The sequence below is a fragment of the Phascolarctos cinereus genome, unplaced genomic scaffold, assembly GCF_003287225.1.
Source record: "Phascolarctos cinereus isolate Bilbo 61053 unplaced genomic scaffold, phaCin_HiC Scaffold_725;HRSCAF=1366, whole genome shotgun sequence".
Taxonomy (NCBI): domain Eukaryota; kingdom Metazoa; phylum Chordata; class Mammalia; order Diprotodontia; family Phascolarctidae; genus Phascolarctos; species Phascolarctos cinereus.
Window position 1 is genome coordinate 660,149 of NW_027556097.1, and position 23,000 is coordinate 683,148.

Below are 23,000 nucleotides of genomic sequence, written 5' to 3' on the forward strand. Positions count from 1 at the left end.
GGAAGACATCATTTCCTCATGGGTACACCAAGCAAATAAAATAAAAATGACAATTCTATCTAAGCTAATTTACTTATTCAGTGCCATACCAATCAAACTACTTAAAATTATTTTATAGAGCTAGAAAAAATAATAATAAGATTCATTTGGAATAACAAAAATTCCAGAATATCTAGGGAACAAATAAAAGAAATGGAGGGGGATGTGGCTTAGCCATTCCAGACCTTCAATTGTATTATAAAACAGCAATCATCAAAACTGGTTGGTATTGGCTAAGAAATAAAGTGGCAGATCGGTGGAATCGGTTAGGTATGCAAGACACAGTAGTCAATGATTACAGCAATCTGTTATTTGATAAACCCAAATACCCCAGGTTCTGGGGTAATAACTCACTCTGACAAAAACTGCTGGGAAAACTGGAAAAGAATATGGCAGAAACTAGGCATAGACCCAAACTTCACACCATATACCAAAATAAAGTCAAAGTGGGTTCATGATTTAGATATAAAGGCTGATACTGTAAGCAAACTGGGAGAGCAAGGAAGAGTTTATGAATTAGATTTATGGAGAACAGAAGAATTCATGACCAGACAGGAGATAGAGAACATTACAAAATGCAAAATAGATAATTTTGATTACATTAAATTGAAAAGTTTTTGCACAAACAGAGCCAATGCAACCAAGATTAGAAGGAAGGTAGAAAATTGGGAAACAGTTTTTACAACCAGTGCCTCTGATAAGGGCCTCATTTCTAAAATATATGGAGAATTAAGTCAAATTTATAAGGAGACAAGTCATTCCCCAATTGATAAATGGTCAAAAGATATGAAGAGGCAATTCTCAGATGAAGAAATTAAAGCCATCTGTAGTCATGTGAGAAAATACTCTAAATCATTACTGATCAGAGAAATGCAAATGAAAACAATTCTGAGGTATCACATCACACCTATCAGATTGGCCCACATGACAAAACAGGAAAATAATAAATGTTGGAAAGGATGTGAGAAAATTGGAGCACTAATGTATTGTTGGTGTTGTGAAATGATCCAACCATTTTGGAGAGCAATTTGGAACTATGCCGAATGGGCATACCCATTGCCCCTAAAGTCTTCTAGGTCTGTATCCTAAAGAGAACACATAAATGGGAAAAGGACCCACATGTACAAAAATATTCTAGCAGCTCTTTTTGTGGTGACAAAGAATTGGGAATTGAGAGGATGTCCATCAGTTGAGGAATGGCTGAACAAGTTGTGGTATACGAATATAATGGAATACTATTGTGCTATAAGAAATGAGAACAGGTATACTTCAGAAAAACCTGAAAAGACTTGTATGGTGTAATGCTGAGTGAAGTAAGCAGAACCAGGAGCACATTATACACAGTAACAGTCATGTTGTTCCTTGATTAATATCGATAGACTTAAGCATTCTCAGCAATACAAGGATCTAAGACATCTCCAAAGGCCTCCTAATGGAAAATGCTATGCCCATCCAAAGAAAGAACTACGGAGTTTGAAAACAGATCAAAGCATAATATTTGCTATTTTTTTTTCTGTTGTGTTTTATTTCCTCTTTCTGGTGGTTCCTCCTATTGGTTCTAATTTTTACTTACAACGTGACTAATATGAAAATATGTTTAATAGGAATGTATATGTATAGCCTATATCAGATTGCATGCTTTCCTGGAGAGGGAGGCGGAGAAAAGTTTAAAACTCAAAACTTATGGAAGTGATTTTTGATAAATTGAAATGAATTAATTTAAAAAAAATAAAGATGATGAGACCCTCCCCGAAAGAAAGAAAGAAAGAAAGAAAGAAAGAAAGAAAGAAAGAAAGAAAGAAAGAAAGAAAGAAAGAAAGAGAAAGAAAGAAAGAAAGCTCTAACATGCCAGGCTGGGAGAGAAACACAGTTCAGCATGAGTACATGCAGGCCAACACCAAGCCTCAGTGAAACTGGAACATGCCTCAGCAGACTTAAGTATGGGCAGGTGTGGTGGTTTCCAGACTTCTCAACAAACAAATGCCAAAGACAACTTAGCAGGTCAGTAAGAAAAGTCCGTGACCTTGGTGAGAGAGAAACTCATCCCAGTACCAGCCCCAGTCCTGACACAGCCCAGGGTCAGCAGCTACTTCCAGAGCTTCTGGCCCATGGACTGAAGGGAAATCGAGTAGCTGATCAGAGTGGGATTGCATGGATCTTTTTGCTGGTGCTAAGGCAGGATTCTTTTGCTTTGCCTGTGCTTGGATTTGGGTCACAGTTCTGGGTGGTGATTCTGGGGCAAGGAGGAGTGTTGGCATTGTGGAGCTGGTCGTGGTGGTGTAGAGAGAATCCTCCTTACAATTCCAAAGCAGAAAAGAGTGCTTGTGGTCACTCATCAACCAAAGCATAGGCTATGAAAGGAGTAAGTTCCTCGCCCTTGATCATACCACCTTGGAAGAACTGAAAACCTACAGGTCCTTAGAAGTATCTCTGAAAACAGCTTGATAAAACCCAGAAGCTTGGGACAGTACATTGTCCACACTGGAAGCATACCCCTGGCTTAACAAAGAGTTTAAAACTCAAGAAATTGACTGGGAACATGAGCAAACTTTGCAAAACATGTGAGACCACAGATTCTTTCTTTGGTGACAAAGATCAAAACATACAACCAGAAGAAAACAAGTCAAAGCTCCTACATCCAAAGCTTTCAAGAAAAATATGAATTTGTCCCAGGCCGTGGAAGAGTTCAAAAAGATTTTGAAAAGCAAATAAGAGGAGAGGGAAAATTGGGAAAAGAAATCAGACTGATGCAAGAAAATCATGAAAAATGAGTCAACAGCTTGCTAAAGGAGACCCAAAAAAAGTATTGAAGAAAGTAACACCTTAAAAAATAGACTAATTCAAATGGCAAAAGAAGTCCAAAGAGCCAATGAGGAGAAGAATGCCATCAAAAGCAGCATTGGGCAAATGGAAAAGGAAGTCCAAAAGCTCACTGAAGAAAATACTTCCTTAAAAATTAGAATAGAGCAATTGGAAGCTAGTGACTTTATGAGGAATCAAGACACTGTACAACAAAACCAAAAGAATGAAAAAATAAAAAACAGTGTGAAATATTTCATTGGAAAAACAAGTGACTTGGAAAATAGATCCAGGAGAGAGAATTTAAAAATTATTGAACTATCTGAAAACCAAGATTGAAAAAAGAGTCTAGATGTCATCTTTCAAGAAATTATCAAGGAAAACTGCCCTGATATTCTATAACCAGAGGGTAAAATAGAAATTGAAAGAATCCACGTCCTGAAAGAGATCACCAAAGGAAAACACCTGGGAACATTGTAGCCAAATTCTAGAGTTCCCAGGTCAAGTAGAAAATATTGCAAGCAGCCAGAAAGAAACAATTCAAGTATTATGGAAATACAATCAGGATAACACAAGATTTAGCAGTGTCTACATTAAGGGACCACAGGACTTGGAATATAATGTTCCAGAGGGCAAAGGAGATAGGATTACAGCCAAGAATGACCTACCCAGCAAAACTGAGTATAATCCTTCATGGGGCAAAAATGGATATTCAATGAAATAGAGGACTTTCAATCATTCTTGATGAAAAAAACAGAGCTAAATAGAAAATTGGACTTTCAAATACAAGGCTCAAGAGAAGCATAAAGAGATAAACAGGAAAGAGAAATCACAAAGGGACTTATTAAAGTTGAACTGTTTACATTCCTACATGAAAGGATATTTGTAACTCATGAGACCGTTGTCAGTATTAGAGTAGTTGGAGGGGGAAAAAATGTATAGATGGATTGATAGATAGAGGGCACAGGATGAGTTGAAGATGAAGGAGAAATATCTGGTGAATAATATTAAGATGTGAGAGAGGATTATACAGAGAGAAGGAGAAAGGGAGAGGTAGAATGGTGTAAATTATTTCACATAAAACAGAGAAGAAAAGGCTTTTACAATGGAGGGGAAGTGGGGAAATGTGAGAGAGAATGAGTGAATCTTATTCTCATTGGATTTGGCTCAAGGAGGGAATAGCATACACACTCAGTTGGGTGTGAAAAGCAATCTTACCCTGCAGGAAAATAGGGGGCAAGAGGATAAAAGAGTATGGGGATGATAGAGCAGAGGTCAGATTGGGAGAAGAGGTAGTCAGAAGCAAACACTTCTGAGGAGGGAAAAGGTTAAAACAGAGAATAGAGTAAATGTTGAGTTGGGATAGTATGAAGGGAAATATAGTTAGTTTTCCATAGCATGACTACTATGGAAGTGTTTTGCCTGACTACACAAGTATTATCTGTATTGAATTGTTTGCCTTCTCAATGAGGGTGGGTGGAGAGGGAGGAAAGAAGAAAATTTGGACCCCAAAGTTTTAAAAACAAGTGTTAAAAATTTGTTTTCATATGTGACTAGGAAATAAGATATACAGGCAATGGGATATATAAATCTATCCTGCCCTACAGGAAAATAGAAGATGAAGGTGGAGGAGATAGAAGGGGAGAGATAGAATGGACAGCAGATTAGGAGAAAGGGTATTCAGAATGCACGCTGTCTTTGGATTGGGGGAGGGATGAGATGGGGAGAAAATTGGTGGAAGTGAATGTTGAAACCTAAAAATAAATAAATTAATGAATCTCTTAAAGATTCTGTAAGTTTCACTATGCTCTATACTTAGTAGCTGAATTGAAACTAAAATCCAAGTCTCCCATTTCTTATCTTGCTCATCTTCATAATTAATATCATCATCATAAAATATCTATTAAAATCTACATGTTTGTGACTATCATAGAAGGGGTCATGTAGTATCTCAGGACAATGAGTACAATGTCATTTACAAATAGGAAGACCATCTATTATTAATCCACCTTCCATTGGGTGTGGTATAGGTCGTAGTAAATCCTCTAAGACTCTAGTTGTCTCTATAACTAAAATGAGGGGACAGACTAATTTTCCCCCTTCTTTGTAACCTTATCAGCTATCACAGTACTTGCTCCATAGTAAGCACTTAATAATGCTTGCCAATTAATTGGTGAGTATCTGGCTTCCTGCTTGAAAATTGTCATTTGAACATCACTGAATAGTTTTCTCTATAGTATACAGGGAAGATACCTTATTGAAGGAGAACCCTTAGTGTTGCACTTAGCTCTTTCTGGTAAAAAAAATGGCAAGCAGCAAACAAGTTGAAAGATATTGGTCTAAAAGTTTCCAAAGCAAAAACCAAGTGAGGGAACAGGTTATGTTGCCCATTTTATGACATGGAGCCAGATAGAATGCCCATCAAGTTGGTCCACCAGTAACATATTCAGATGGACAATAATTTGAGTTCAAAGTCAAAAAGGAGGAAAGCAGGCTAGAAATATTTTGTTAAATTGTAAACTGTTTCAAAGATCTCAAGCTGCTTTCTGTAACAAAAGCCCAAACTTTAAACAGTGTTTTTTCTCCCTATATTGCTATGTGGCTACAATCACAAAACACCATGGTTTCAGAAGACTTAAATTGTAGGTCATGGGGGAGACAAAGCATGATGGTGTAAAAATACACAGCAGTAGTAAATAAGCTGTCAGCTACAATCTGAATATGAGAAATAGCATGAAGGACAGCATTAAGGGCGTATATTGCCTGAAAAGGAAATAGGCTGGTTATATAGCAAGAAGAATTTATGACTAATAGGCATATTGAATATTGCTATAGTACTCAACATATATCAAAATACCTAGAAGAAGGCTTCTATTGGGTAGATTTATTACAGAGGGTTTATTTAAATACACAGACAAGAACAACAGTAGATGAGACTATGCAAATGGATCACTGCCTTTACTTGAGGAAGGAATGTCTGCCAGAATGACCAAGTATTTATAATATTACTATGCTGGACTGTGCAAAGTCAACCAAGCAACTGACCACAAACTACTCATAATCACATAATCAATAACAATAAGCCCTTTGTTATAGTACTGATTAAAATGTTTATTATGAATTACATAAAACTTAAGAGGGAAGGAAAGTCTTACTACAGAGATCAAAATAGCTGTTGTGTTGTTGGTGGTGTTGTTTCAAGAATTCAATCTGACTTTTATTTTCCAGGCATTATGTTAAGTGCTGTAGATACTAATAAAGGTAAAAATAGTCCATGCTCTCAGAGACCTTGCAGTGAAATGGGTTGGGGGAAAACAACTACATAGAAACAAGACATAGACAGAGTAAATTGGAGATAATCTTGGAAGATTTTATTATTAAAGAGAACTGTTGAAAGGGATTTAAGCTGAGTCTTGAAGGAAGCCAGGATAAGAAGGTAAAGAAGAAGATGATGCCAGGTATGAGGGCCAGTCAGTGTAAATGCGGTCAAAAGAAGAAGGGTCTTGGTTGACAAGAAGGCCAGTGCCAATTGATCGGAGTGTATGGAGAGATGTAAGATATAAGAACTCTAGAAAAAAAAATCTAGGAAATATCAGACTGTTTTCAATCATGAAGTCATTTGTAGAATTTGCAAAGTTACCCAAAAACTTTAGATGTTTTATTTAATCAAAATGATTGTATATTTGGATAACAATTCTTTTAGACATCTCAACATCCAGTAATGGCATCAGTGATAATAAATATCCATTATTTATTTTTGTTTATGCTAGGTCAGGGCCTTGATTGATAACTATAGAATCCTAAGATCATAAATTTAGTGCTGGGAGAGTCTTTAAGAGTTGGTCATCTAGTACAATCTGTCTTTTTAGAGATGAAGGAACTGAGGCTAGAGAGTTCTAGTAAGTTGCCCAAGATAATTAATTATAATAAAAACAATAATAACTCTAACCTTTGTTATTATTACTAAATTTAGCAAAATACTTCGTAAAATGTCCCCAAAATATCCAGCAACAGTTCCAAAAATTTGCCTCATGACTTTCATGTTGTAGCTTTAATTCCAAAATTTAAGAATACCCTTAAACAACAAAGCAAAAATTGTTGAGTGTAACAGGATGCCACAGTGGTCATTGTCTTACTGTAACTATTTTGTGGTACTGCTTAACCACCAAACTGATCCTATTCAATAGGAAGACTTAGAAACTATGCAAATCCTATGTTCATCTTGATGGTTATAGTGCCTCATAAAGCACTTTTTGCCCCCATTTATTTATTCATGTTTAGTTTTCAATATTCACTTCCACAAGATCTTGAGTTCCAAATTTTCTCCCTATCTCTCTCTTTCCCCCACCCCATGATGTCCATTCTGATTACCCTTTCCTCCAATCTGTCCTCCTTTCCATCACCCTCCTCACTTTCTCTTATCCCATTCCCCTTCTATAATCCTGTAGGGTAAGATAAATTTCTATACCACATTGCCTGGGTATCTTATAAAAGTTGCATATAAAAACAAATTTTAATATTAATTTTTAAAACTTTGAGTTCCAAATTTTTTCCCTTCCTCCCTCCCCACCCACCCTTATTGAGAAGGCAAGCAAGTTGATATGTTACACATGTGTAGTCATGAAAAACACTTCCATAATAGTCATGTTGTGAAAGACTAACTATATTTCCCTCCAACCTATCCTACCCCCCCGTTTATTCTATTCTCTCCTTTGACTCTGTCCCTCATCAAAAGTGTTTGCTTCTGATTACCCACTCCCAAAATCTGCCCTCCCTTCTATCATTCCCCTCTATCCCTTTCCCCTCTGCTTTCTTGTAGTACAAGATAGATTTCCATACCCAATTGAATGTGTATGTTATTCTCTCCTTAAGCCAAATCCAATAAGAGTAGGGTTCACTCATTCCCTCTCACCTTCCTTCATTTCTCCTCCACTGTAAAAGCTTTTTCTTGCTTCTTTTATGTGAAATAATTTACCCCATTCTATCCTTTTCTTCTTGTCCCAGTACATTCCTCTCTCACTTCTCAATTTTATTTTTGAGATATCATCCCTTCATATTCAAATCACCCTGTGCCTTCTGTGTGTGTGCATATGTATGTATGTATGTATGTATGTATGTATGTATGTATGTATATGTATATGTGTGTGTGTGCATGTGTGTATGTATGTATATATGTATATGTCATTTTCCCCCTCATTGCTTACACTCAGTTTTGCTGGGTAGGTGATTTTTTATTTTAATCCTAATACCTTTGACCTCCAGAATATCATATTCCAAGGTCTCTGGTCCCTTAATATCAAAGCTGTTAAATCTTGTGTTATCCTGATTGTGTTTCCACAATACTTGAATTGTTTCTTTCTGGCTATTTGCAATATTTTCTCCTTGAACTGGGAAGTCTGGAATTTAGCTACAATATTCCCAGGAGTTTTCCTTTGGGGATCTCTTTCAGGAAGGGATTGGTGGATTCTTCCCATTTCTAATTTACCCTCTGGTTCTAGAATACCAGAGCAGTTTTCCTTGATAATTTCTGAAAGATGATGTCTGGGCTCTTTTTTGATCATGACTTCCAGGTAGTCCTATAAATTATTTCTCCTACTATTTTCAAGGTTAGTTTTTTTTTTCAATGAAATCCTTCACATTGTCTTCTATTTTTTCATTCTGTTCATTCTGTTTTACAATTTCTTGATTTCTCATGGAGTCATTAGCTTCCATTTTCTCCATTATAATTTTTAAGGAATTATTTTCATTAGTGAGCTTTTGGACTTCCCTTTCCATTTGGCCAATTCTGCCTTTGAAGGCATTCTTCTCTTCATTGGCTCTTTGGACCTCTTTTTGCCATTTAGCCTTATCTATTTTAAGGTGTTTTTTCTTCAGTATTTTTGGGTCTCCTTTAGCAAGCTGTTAACCTGTTTTTCATGATTTTCTTGCATCACTCTCATTTCTCTTCCCAATTTTTCCTCTACTTCTCTTACTTGCTTCTCAAAATCTTTTTTGAGCTGTTCCATGGCCTGGGACCAATTCATATTTTTCTTGGAGGCCTTGAATATAGGAGCTTTGACTTTGTTGTCTTCTTCCAAGTGTATGTTTTGATCTTCCTTGTCACCAAAGTAAGATTCTATAGTCTGATATTTTTCACATTGTTGTCTAATTTCCCCAGTCAATTATTTTTTTTAACTCTTTTATGGGCAAAGCAACAGAATCCTGCCTCAATTCCGGCAATGATATCTCTGCTTTGTCACATCCTTCTGATCAGTTGTTTGATCTCCTTGCCATCTGTGGGCAGAAAGTTCCAAAAGCAGCTTCTACTTCTGCCACCACCACAGCCACCACCACCACTGCTGCCATCATCCATTTTTCTCACACCCATGTCCAACAGACCTTCCCACTGACCTTCTAAGTTGTCTGTGGTATTTCTGGGCTGAGAAGTCTGTAAACTGCCACAGCTATCCATCATTCATTCCCCTGAAGCCTGCTCTGAGTTTGCTGGGGTCCAGACTGTTCCAGTGTGGTCTGTGCTAAACTGTAATCCTCTCCCTTCCTGCAACAGACCTTTCACTTTGACCAACCAGGTTGTCTTGGGCTGGAAATTTGTTTCACTCTGTCTTTTTGTGGGTTCTACCCTTCCAGAATTTGTTCAGAGTCAATCATATAGGTATTTGGAGGGGATTCAGGAGAGCTTGAGCAAGTCCCTGCATTTACTCCACCATCTTGGCTCCATTCTGCCCTCCAAAAAGAATGTTAAGGAAGTGTCATGTTCCCTACAGTTCTCAAATTAAAAAGGCTTTCTATTCCCCAGCTCTTCCTTTCTGTATTCTTCAGAGTGGCTTTACCAGCTGTCACTCTATGGATTGTGATATGTCCAGTAAGTTTCACTGGCTCCTTGTTTCCCATAAGATCAAATATATTCTCCTTGGTATGAAACTTTTTTTTCCCACACTGGCTCCAACATACTTTTCCAGAGTTATCACACATTACTCTCCCTTATACACTCACCAATCCAGTCTAATTGATTCTCTTGATTTTCCCCAAACAAACCATTACATTTTGCACCTTCACACTTCTCTGTAGGTTGTCCTCTTACCTAGAATATACTTCTTCTCACTTCTACCTCTAAGAATCCTTAGTTTGCTGAAGCCTGAAGAGCTCAGCTCAACTACTACCTCCTCTATGAGGCTTTTCTTGATTCTACCACATGCATATATATATATATACACACACATATATATATGCATATACATGTATGTGTGTGTACATAGTATATATACCATATATGTATATGTACGTATATGTATGTATATGTGTGTATATATAGTATGTGTGTGTGTATATGTATATATACATATATAAACATATATATACACTTGTATGTATATATATATGTATATATGTGTATGCATATGTGTGTATGTATATATATATACACACATACTTGTATGGATGTTCATTCCCCTCTATAGAATGTGACTTTCTTGTAGGCAAGGGCTGTTTCATTACTTTGTATTTTGTACTTTGGAGCCTAGCACAGTATCTGGAACATTATAGGTGCTTAAAGAATGCTCTTTGCATGATTTGTGACTAAAAGTTTCTCCACCTAATCATCTGCACTCTACTGAAAGGAGATTAAGTTCAAAGAAAGGTAGCAAAAGGATGGTAGATCCACAGGGAAATATTTCCTTTTTATAAGATCACTGATGTCAGAGGGACTGAGAGTCTACAGACTATTAATGATAAATAATAGAAAAACTCTACCACCTCAGCTTGGAAGGAGGTAGAATAAAGACTCTTACTGAGATGGAAGACTGAACTCTGGTAGGTACATCTATTTTCCTTTCTCTTCTAAAAAGATAACCAATAGTTATAGTAATAACTCACATTTACTTAGTGCTTCAAGGTCTTTTAAACACTCTGCATATGTTATTTCATTTGATTCTCACAACTCTACCAAGATAAATACTATAATTATGCTAATTTTACAAATGAGGAAACTCAGAAGAAGGAAGATTAAATGACTGTCAAAGGATCACACAGTCAATCTAAATTACACTAGTTTAAAAATAATAAGCAGTGGGCAGCTAGGTGGTACAATGGATAGAGCGTGACGTCAGGAAAACCTGAGTTCAAATTTGGCCTCAGATACTTACTAGCTGTGTGATCCGGCAAGTCACTTAACCCTGTTTACCTTAGTTTCCTCACCTGTAAAATGGGCTGGAGAAGGAAATGGTAAACCACTCCAGTATCTTTGCCAAGAAAATCCCAAATGGGGTCATTGAAAATTGGACATGCCTGAATACCAATAATAGCAGCTTTTTTTGTGATGGCAAACAACTAGTAATTAATGAGAGGCCCATCACTTGGGGAATGGCTGAACAAGTTGTGGTATATGTAATGTGATGTTATACTATTGTGCTATAATAAATGGCAAGCAGAATGGTTTCCAAACACCCTGAGAAGATTTACACAAACTCATACAAAGCAAAATGAGCAGGACCAGAACATTGTACACAGTAACAGCAATATCGTAAAATGATCAACAATGAATGACTTATCTATTCTGATCTATACAATGATTCAAGACAATATCAAAGGACCTGTGTTGAAAAATGCTATCTGCCTTCAGAGAGAGAGAGAGAGAGAGAGAGAGAGAGAGAGAGAGAGAGAGAGAGAGAGAAGGGAGAAACTGATGAACACTGAATGTAAATTGAAGCATGCTGTTTTTCTAACTTTATTTTTTTGATGTGCTTTCTTTTTCAAATGGCTAATATATTTTGCATGTCATGTATACATCACATATCTATATGAAATTGCTTGTCTTCTCAAGAAGGTAGAGAGAATTTGAATTCATTTTTAAATTCTTTAAATTTTTACATGTAATTGAGAAATACTTAATGAAATAGATATATTTTTAAAATAGTCTAATAATAAATAAACATTTATTAAATACCAACTATGTGCCTGGCACCGTGCTAAGTGCTACGGATAGAAATTTGAGAAAGAATGTCAATGCCTGTCTTCAAGGAACAAACAATATAACTGGGGAGGCAGGGAAGAAAGGGGTCATGATGGAAAAGTCAAAGGTTTGCAGCCAGGTAGAAAACAAATTAGTTTCTGAGATAGGTTTCAAACCCAGGACTTCCTGACTTCAAGTCCCACAGTGTTGTGCTCTAGCCACCAAACAACACTATTCAATTAGGGATAAGTACTCAGTGGCTCTAGGGAGGAGCTGTCAGGCAGGGAAAGGTATTAAACCCATTCATCTAGCTTAAGCATTGTTGCAAATACTTGTATGTCTGAAAAATGAAAATAAACATTGTTTTGTTATATGCAATTAAATTAGAGATAGAACAATGTTTATGTGAAGTAATCATGCCTAAGACATGTGCACAATGGTCCATATATTGAAACAAAAAGGCTACAGATGTTTCATAAAAATGAACAAGTAAATTTCAATTACATTACTTGAACAAATATACCAAGTATTCTGGAGGTACAGTTTCAAATAAATCACAGAAAGCCACATGTACTTTTGTAGACTTAATCTCCATTTACCTTGTTTCCTCATGAAAAAAAAATACTAGAAACCTTGAAGTGCTCTGCAAAATTTTTGTTAGAGGTAATATGGTATCTCAGAGTGAGGAACACATGTGTTTAACAAGTTAAACACCTCAGATGCTTAACTAAATTGTGTGACTATGGGCAAGTCACTTGACTTCTTTGACCTTTAATTTTCTCCATCTGTAAAAATGGGGATACTAAGGGGGGGGAACAGAGGGAACAAACATTTATATAGAACCTACTATGTGCCAGGCAGTATGCTAAGTGCTTTCTACAAATATTATCTCAGTTGATCCTCACAATAATCCTACAAGTAGCTACTATTGTTATCTCCATTTTGCAGTTAAGGAAACTGAAACAAAAATTAAATGACTTGCCCAGGTTCACACAGTTAGTGTCTGAAGTCAAATCTAAACTCATGTCTTCCTGGAACCATGTCCAGTGCTCTAAGTACTGCTCCACCAGCTGCCTGTCTTGATAGGATGATAAGTAGGAGTTTTGTGAGAATCAAATGAGGTAAAATATATATGAGGCTAGGTGGCAAAGTGGATACAGTGCAGGGCCAGGAGTCAGGAACACTCATATTTATGAGTTTAAATCCATCCTCAGATACTTACTAGCTATGTGACCCTGGGCAAGTAACTTACCCCCATTTATCTCAACTTCCCATATGTAAAATGAGCTGGAGAGGGAAATAGCAAAAAACACTCCAGTAGCTTTGCCAAGAAAACCCCAGATTGGTTCTGAAGAGTTACATATGACTGAAAAATGATTGGGCAACAACATACGTAAAATGTTTTATAAACCTGGAAGCACTATAAAAAGTGAACTGTTATAATTAATACTTTACATGAAAAATCAATAAATGTTTGTTCAGCATTCTTTTATGTAGTAACAGTGTGATTAGAAACCTAATACCACATTTTGGTCATTCACCTTAACTGATTAACCACGACCAGTTTCAACTATTATAATCAATAAGTATATATGTATCTCTGTGTTTCTGACAAGGAAAGGCTAACTCAATGGATAATTTTGTCCTGTTTATGTGGAGTGACTCAGAAAATCCAAAAGGAAATATATTGAAATATATTGAACATGTTGCACATATAAAGTAATACATGAATACTAATAGCTGAATAAAACAGTTTTTCCTGTTTTTACAGCTTGCAGACCAGGATTCTATAAAGCGTTTGCTGGGAACATAAAGTGTGCTAAGTGCCCTCCACACAGTTTAACATATATGGAAGCAAAATCTGTCTGCCAGTGTGAAAAGGGTTACTTCCGAGCTGAAAAAGACCCACCTTCTATGGCATGTACCAGTAAGTCTAATTAATTTAGTGTTTGGAATCTTTTCCCCCATTTTGTCTCTTATTTTAACTTAATTAAAAAAAAATCTTATACCGTAAGATTCTATTTGTCTTTGCCAATAATCAAGGGGAATTTTTTTTAAGTTATAAACAAACAATTCTGTTTCTCACCAGTTTGAAAAACAGATTTTCATTTTTTCCTTCAAAAAGTATATTTGTCAAACCCCTCCAAACACCTGTAAAAATGGCTCTAAACAAATTCTAGAGCACAGAAAGGCAGAGTGAAGCAAATTTCCAGCCCAAGACAACCTGGATGGTTGATTGGAAAGGTGTATCACACCAGGAGGGGAGAAGAGTTCAGTTCAGTGTGGGTACACAGGCAAAGACCAGGACTCAGCAAACCTGGAACAGGCCTTAGTGGACTGAATCACAGGCAGCTGTGGTGGTTTCCAAACTTCTCAGCCCACAAACACCAAAGACAATTTCAGAGGTCAATAGGAAAAGTCTGTGATCACAGTGAGAGAGGGCGCAGCCCCAAGGCAGGGGCTGCTTTCAGAGCTCAATCCAGAGACTGAAGGGGAATGGAGTGGATGATCAGAGGGGGATTGCAGGGATCTCTTTGCTAGCACTGAGGCAAGATTCTCTTGTTTGCTTGTGCTCGAATCTGGGTCATAGTTCTGGGTGGTGGCCGTAGGAAGAGGAGGAGCACTGGCTTGGTGGTGCTTGAAGTGGTGGTAGAGAAAGAAACCTCCTCAAAGTTTCAAGGCAGAAAAGAGTGGTTGTGGTCATTCATAGACCAGAGCCCAGGTCAGGAAAGGAGTAAAAACATCACCCTTGATCATACTGCCTTGGAAGAACTGAAAATTTACAGGTCCCTAGAAGTATCTCTGAAACCAGCTGCACAAAATATAGTTAGTTTTCTACAACATGATCACTATGCAAATGTTTTGAATGACTACAAATGCATAACCTGTATCAAGTTGTTTGCCTTCTCAATGAGGATGTGTTGGGAGGGAAGGAGAAAATTTGGTAGAAAAATAAATAAACAAAATTTAGGAAAAGTATATTTGTCCTTCTGTGTTCAAAACTTAAGGCTAACTGTAGGACTTGAAAACTCATGTGCCTCTTAACTAGAAAGTTGAGTAGCTGCAAGCATACAACGTAATTTAAACAGTGAAACTGCTCTACAGATGCTTGTAAATTTGACTCAGCACTTCTTCATTCTGAGGCAGACCAGTTTAGTCCCATGCCTGGTGTAGTCTGGCTACTCTCTGTTGTGTACAAAGAGGACCAAAATGTCAGAATCAAGATACAGTGCATCTGACTGTGGCTGATCAGACCTATGCAAACTCAGAAGACTCTACCACAGGTCAGGCACAAAGAGTTCCATGGATTTTACTGTGTGGGAGCTTCCAGATAAGGGCTAGTTTTAAAGCCATGGGCTTTATTATCTATGAATATTAGCATTCCTTTGGCATTTGTCTTTAAATGAAAGTGCTTACTTTTTTATCTATATTTCACTCATCACCCTCCTGAAATTATTAGGCCATGTGTTCTATTCCAATAGTCAGCTGACCTCAAAAACCAGGCCTTATCAAGCACACATATAGATTTTAAGTGATTTCAATTGCTTTGTCATTATAGCTGCTATGTCATTGCAAAATATTTATACTTCACTGTTAATAATGAGGTATTAACAAATGGATTGGCTAAATTATACCAGTTTGAAATGCCATCTCTAGTTGTTTACAGAAATATGGGTAAAACCAGGCTGACCATAAAGGATTTATAGTGAGCTGTTTCGGTTTTTTTTGGGGGGGGGGCTAAGAATTGGTGCCAATCAAGATGTAGAAGATTTTATGTGTTCCTAGAAAGACAAAAATAGAATGAAAAATATGCCATGCCACCTGTAATTTGGAATTACTGATGGCAATGCCCTATTTTTTTTAACTTACAAAGAACAACTTAGAGATTCTTCATCAATATATAAATTATTTAAAACAAAGTAATTGTTATTAAAGACAAAGTAATTGTTTTGTAAAGATAGAGATTAAGAATAGTTTCAATATAAATAAAAAGGCATTTATGATATATACATTCTACTTTCTGAATCATTGAGTGACAGACTTCATGTGATTTACTTAGAAAATCATAGCTTGGAGAATTGTTTTATTTGATTGCATATTTTATGCTTCTTGGGGGAAGGAGCAACATTTAAACTTTTAAATAGTGATGGGGAAATTGTGTGGATGATTTCTGACCTATGTGTGAAAGTATTGATTTTGAAGTAGTTTCTCTAATGCTCATCCTTAGAGCTGTCTGCCACCTGCTACCATCCTGATCAGAATAAGAATTGGGAAAGTGGAAAGACCAGGGTCTTCCTCAGAAAATCTTGCTTTTGTTCTTTTATGATTGAGAGGAGGTGAAGTGGCAGATCAGGAAGGAGACTTTGACTTAACAGATAGGAGGAGCAGGCAGTCCCCTAAGAGATGATATACCAAACAATGTCCTTATCATCTCATTCCACCTACAGTTCTATCAATAAAGTTATTCCTTTGGTTCTCATTGTTACTAGCCTTCTTTTATCATGCACACACACCTAGAAATTCATCCACACTCATCCTCTAGATTTTTCAGCTTTCCTTCTGACAGAAGGAACTTAGCTTGGAGCTCAAAGGCAAATTCTGTCTGGCAAAAATAACTCACATTGACATATCTCTAAGTTTTGTGGAATGTATTCTGCAATCTATTCTGCAAAAAAGATGAGAAAACTGAGATTATTACAGTGTATGTGAGGTGGAATTTGAACCCAGCTCTCTTGAATTTAAATCTACAGCTAAGCAAACTTTCTCTAGGATAATTCAAGCACCCCTTGAGCAAGTGGCACATAGTAAGCATTTAACAAATATTTATTGATTGACTGGAAATGCTAGTACTACTGCAAAAAGTTGAACTCAGGGGACTGAAATACAGTTGTAGATTATAGAATCATAGATTTAGAGTTCAAAAGGACTTTTAGAGGTAGCTTCCAAGTCATAGAGACAAAAGAATAAGACTTCTACATTTGTGTTCCACCTTCTGTATTATCCAGCTGTCTTTTGAGATCCCAATAAAAAAGAGGCAATAAGATGACATTTATAATATACAGCCAATGGCAAGAGACTGCTCTCCCCACATGGTGGAGAACACAGAATGTTTTTTTTTTTCCAGATGCACATTCATGTGTCATCCACATAGATACCTCCATCTTAAATGATCTGGGAATATGCAAAGCACCACTCCACATAGAAATAATAAAACTTGCTTCTATATGAAAATGCGAATCCACAAAGATTCTTCCCTACTAAAATCTAGGTATGGGGACAAGGAAACAACCAAATTGTTGTTGTCTTTACTGTTTTTAATGGGTGAGGGGGGACAGAGAAGATAGGAGAGATACAGAAAAATAATCTTTATCTTTGTTGTGACCTTTGTTTTGCTATCACCATTGAGAAAGATATAGAATGACCTTTGTCCTTAGATTTCCTCTAACACATAATAAGTACAAATACATGTTCGTTGATTTGAAGAATTTATTCACTCACAAAGTAGAGGTTCAAGAGATTCCTTAAACCATTCATTCTTGATAAATGAGCTTCAGAATCAGTGAGTAGGACTATTATAAAGCACATAAGGTTACCAACATTTGTGCTTTTGTTATGTGACCACATTTTTAAAAATTGGTGCCTTTGTTACAAGAATTATTGGCTATTTGAGAAATCAAATTATTTTCCAGCCTTTCATTCCCAGTAATAGAAGTAGTACTACTTTGTATGGTACAAAAGAAAAATGATAGATGGGAGGGGAGTGGCTAGTGGTATGTAAAAGGAAGGAGGTAGAAGCATTTTTCCATCCAAATTTTATTTCCTTCACTTCCAAGAGGCTGGAAACCACTGCAGAGAATCCATGCCCTAGTGACAACCTTTTTTTTCCTTTTCCTTCTCTCTCCATGTTCTTTTCTCTTTCTCTTTTTTTTCTCCTCAAATCCAAATTGGAACAAATAATGAATAGATAGGAATAGGTAGATCATTAAGTATTTGCTCCTGTCTCAAAAAAGGTCCCCTTTTCATCAAACCCTTGTGCTCTTTTTTTGTTTTGTTGTGTTTTGTTTTTTGGCTAGGCGATCAGAGTTAAGTAACTTGCCTAGGGTCACACAGCTAGTAAGTGTCAAGTGTCTGGGGCTGAATTTGACCTCAGGTCCTCCTGACTCCATGGCCAGTGCTCTATCCACTGTACCACCTAGCTGACTCTAACCTGCGCTTTTCATTTCATTTCATTTTCCTTTCATTCAAGGTTGCAGCCTAAAGGAAAACTGAACTCTGTATCAATTTTTCTCTGTCCCCAGAGGATAGAGGTCTGGTAAGCATAGGTCTCTATTAGGTGGTACAGTAGATAGAGCTCTGGACTGGGAGTCAGCAAGACCTGAATTTAAATACAACCTCATATACTTAAGTAGTTGTGTGACCCTGAAACAGTCATTTAATCTCTGTCTGCCTCAGTTTCCTCAACTATAAAATAAGGATAATAACAGCACTTACCTCCTCTTGGAGGTTGTTGTGAGGATCAAGTGATATTTTGTAAAATGCTTAGCATGGTGGTCAGCACATAGTTTACTCTATATAAATGCTTCTTACCTCTCTTCCTCTCACCTATAATCTACCTTTTAACAAACCCTTATAAAATAGCAGTAGCATAAAAAAAATGCATTTCATGTATATCCAGAGAATTCCAAGCAATAAAACCAATATAACTATGCAGAAGTCTAGAAAAACATGACCTCAAAACCCTGGCATCAAAAGTGTTTCCTGGTTGTCTTGGGCTGGAAATTTGTCTCACTCTCTCTTTTTGTAGGTTCTCCTTCTCTAGAATTTGTTTAAAGCCATTTTTACAAAAACTTGAAGGGGTTTGGAGGAGAGCTGAAGCAAGTCACTGCTTTTACTCTGCCATCTTGGCTCTGCCTCCCCTTAAAGGAGAAGTTCAGTGAGTTACAGGAAGAAATACCAAAATTCTACTAGTAGGGGGGCTCAACATCCTTCTCTCACAACTAGATAAATCTAACCACAAAATAAACACAATAAAGTTAAAGAGGTAACTAAAATTTTAGAAAAGTTAGAAATGGTAGAACTCTGGAGAAAATTGAATGAGGATAGAAAGGAATATACCTTTTTTTTCTCAGTGGTACATGACACTTACATAAAAATTGACTGTGTATTAGAGTATAAAAACCTCACAATACAATGAAATAAGGCATAAATATTAAATTCATCCTTTTTCAGATCATTATGTAATAAAATTACATGTGACAGAGACATGGTAAGATAGACAAAAATTAATTGGAAACTAAATAATCTAATCCTATAGAATAAATGAGTCAAAGAAGAAATCACAGAAACAATCAATAACTTCATCTAAGAGAATAATGATAGTAAGACAACATACAAAACTTATGAGATGCAACCAAAGAAATTCTTATGGGAAATTTTATATCTCTAAATGCTTACATGAATAAAATACAGAAAGAGATGATCAGTGAATTGGGCTTACAACTGAAAAAACTGGAAAAAGAAGAATTTAAAATGCCCAATTACATATAAAATTAGAAATTCTGAAAAATCAAAGATATTAATAAAAATTGAAATTAAGAAAAATAAATTGAAATTGATGAAACTAAGAGCTGTTTTTATGAGAAAAAAACAATAAAATAGAGAAATCTTTGGTTAATTTGATTTAAAAAACGAGAAAGAAGAAAAACAAATTACTAGTATCAAAAGTGAAAAGGGTGAATTCTCCACTAATTAAGAGGAAATTATAACAATAATTAGGAACTATTTTGTTCAACTGTATGCCAATAAATCTGACAATATAAATGAAATGGATGAATATTTACCAAAATATAAATTGTCCAGCTTGACAGAAGAGGAAATAAAACACATAAATAGCCCCATTTCAGGAAAAAGAAAACAAATTGAACAAACCATCAATGACCAACCTAAGAAAAAAATTTCTAGGGCCAAATGGATTTACATGTGAATTCTATCAAACAATTAAAGAACAATTAATCCCAATACTACATAAACTATTTTGAAAAATAGGTGGAGTCCTGCCAAATTCATTTTATGATACAAATATGGTGCTGATACCTAAACCAGGAAGAACCAAATCAGAGAAAGAAAATTAGAACAATTCCCTAATGAATATAGATGCAAAAATTAAATTAAATATCAGCAAAGAGATTATAGCAACTTGTCATGAGAATAATACAATATGACCTGACAGGATTTATATTAGGAATGCAGAGCTGGTTCAGTATTAGGACAACTATCAGCATGATTCACCATATCAACAACAAAGCTAACATAATTTATATGATTATCTCAATAGATGCAGAAAAAGCTTTTGACAAAATACAATAACTGTTCCTATTAAAAAGACTGGAGAGCATAGGAATCAATAGAATATTCCTTAAAATGATAAGTAGCCTCTATCTAAAACAATCAGCAAGATTTATATGTAATGGGTATAAGCTAGAAGCTTTTCCAACAAGATCAGAGGTGAAACAAGGATGCCCATTATCACCATTGTTATTTAATATTGTAAGAGAAATGTTAGCTTTTGTAATAAAAGAAGAAAAAGAAATTGAAGGAATTAGAATAGTCAAAGAAGAAACAAAGCTTTCACTCTTTGCAGAAGATACAATGGTATCCTTAGAGATGCCTAGAGAATGAAGTAAAAATTACTTGAAATTATAAACAACTTTAGCAAAGTTGCAGGACATAAAATAAACCCACCTAAGTCACTGGGATTTCTATATATTACTAACAAAGCCCAGCAGCAAGAATTAGAAAGAGAAATTTCATTTAAAGTTACTGTAGACATTATAAAATATTTGGGAATATACCTGCCAAGACAAACCTAGGAAGTATATGAACACAATTACAAAACACTTTTCACACAAATAAAGTCAGATCTGAATAATTGGAAAAATATCAGTTGCTCATTGGTAGGCCAAGCTAATATAATAAAATGACAGTTCTATCTAAATTAATTTACCTATTCAATGCCATACCAATCAAATTACCAAAAATATTTTATTGAGCTAGAAAAATAATAACAAAATTAATCTGGAAGAATAAAAAGCTCAGATTATCAAGGGAATTAATTAAAAGAAATGCAAGGGAAGGTGGACTAGCCATACCAGATCTAAAACTCTATTATAAAGCAGCAATCAAAACTACTTGGTAGTTGCTAATAAAAAGAGTGGTATATCAGTGGAATAAGTTAGGTATGCAAGACACTTGTCAAGGACTATAGGAATCTACTGTTTTACAAACCCAACTCCAACTTCTGCAATAAGACCTCACTATTTGACAAAACTATGAAACTAAGAAATATTATGGTTGAAATGAGCATAAATCAACATCTTACACCTGATAGAAAGATAAAGTTAAAATGGGTACATTATTTAGACATAAATGCTGGTAATATAAGCAAATTAGGAGAGCAAGGAATAGTTTACCTGTAAGATCTATGGAGAAGTGAAGGATGTATGACAAAACAAAAGATAGTGAACATTATGAAATGCAAAATGTATAATTTTTATTACATTAAATTAAATGTTTTGCATAAACAATACCAATGCAACCAAGATTAGAAAGGAAGCAGAAAACTTGGAAAGAATTTTTTATACCCAGTTTCTGTGATAAAGGCCTTATTTCTAAAATATATAGAGAACTGAGTCAAATTTATAAGAACATGAGTTATTCCCTAATGGGTAAATCAGCAAAGGAAATGAACAGGCGGTTTTCAGATGAAGAAATTAAAGCTATTTAAGAAATTAAAGACTAGTCATGTGAAATAATGCCCTAAATCACTATTAACCAGAGAAATGCAAATTAAAACAATTCTGAGGTACCACATCACATGTATCAGATTGGCTAACATGACAAAATAGGAAAATTATAATGTTGAAGACTTGGGAAAAATGGAACACTAATGCATCGTTGGTGGAGTTTTAAATTGATCCAGCCATTGTGGAGAGCAATTTGGATCTCTGTCCAGTGGGCTATAAAACTGTGCATACCCTTTGATTGAGCAAAAGAACTACTGGGTCTGTATCCCAAAGAGATCATAAAAATTGGAAGAGAACTTATATGAACAAAAATATTTATAGCAGCTCTTTTTGTTGTGGCAAAGAATCGGAAACTGAGGAGATGCCCATCAATTGTGGAATGGCTGAACCAGTTCTTGTATATAAATGTAATGGAATACTATTGTTCCATAAGAAAAGAAGAGCAGAAAAACCTGGAAAGACTCATATGGACTGATGCTGAGAATGAAATGAGCAGAACCAGGAGGACATTGTGCAAAGTAGAAGCAACATTGTGGGATGACCAACTTTGATAGACATAGCTCTTCTCAGCAATACAATGATCTAAAACAATTCCAAAAGACTAAAAATGGAAAATGCTCTCCACCGCCAGAGAAAGAACTATAGAGTCTAAATGCAGATTGAAACATATTATTTTATCTTTTTTTTGTTTTTTTCCCATCTCATGTTCTTTCACTTTGCTTCTGATTCTTCTTTACAACATGACTAATGTGGAAATATGTTTAATATGATTGTACATGCATACGTGATGTCAGATTGCATGCCATCTTAGGGGGGAAGGAAGGGGGAGGGAAGTTTAGAAGTTAAAATTTTATAAAAGTGAACATTGAAAACCAAAAATTAATTAATTAAAAAATAAAAAATAAATAGGTACTATAAGAATGTATTTAACAATTCAGCTCTACAAATGGCTAGAAACATATAAGCTAGGAAAGTACTAAATCCAATGCCCTTTATTAGCATTTTAGGGGTTTTTTTTGTCAAAATTTTTATTGAAGCAATATCTTGAAACTTGTTCCCCTGCTCTTTATATGCAAGTTAATGTGTGGTTTCTAGATGAATGAGCTTCAGAATCAGTTGGGCTGATATAAAGTACACAAGGTTACCTACATTTGTATTTCTGCTATCCAACCACATTTTTTTGTACTGGGGCTTTTATTACAGGAATAATTGGCTCTTTCAGAACACAAATTATTTTCCTGATTTTCATTCTCAATTGCAGAATTAATGCTTTGTGTAGGACATGGGGAGAAAGATGGGTGGGGGAAGTATAGTGACATGCACAAGGAAGGGAGTAGGAGCTTTTTTCCTACAAATATTATTTCCTTCACTTCTGAAAGGATGTAAACTATTCCAGAGAATCCATGACATAG

General features: G+C 35.7%; 1 protein-coding gene across 1 annotated transcript in view; it reads left to right on the forward strand.

Moving 5' to 3' along the window:
* Positions 1–23,000, forward strand: part of EPHA6 (EPH receptor A6) — a 1,178,244-nt gene that overhangs the window by 521,007 nt on the left and 634,237 nt on the right. The window contains exon 4 of the mRNA XM_020977959.2: positions 13,557–13,712. Coding sequence (XP_020833618.1) covers positions 13,557–13,712 — 156 coding nt within the window. The remainder of the gene's footprint in view (positions 1–13,556; positions 13,713–23,000) is intronic.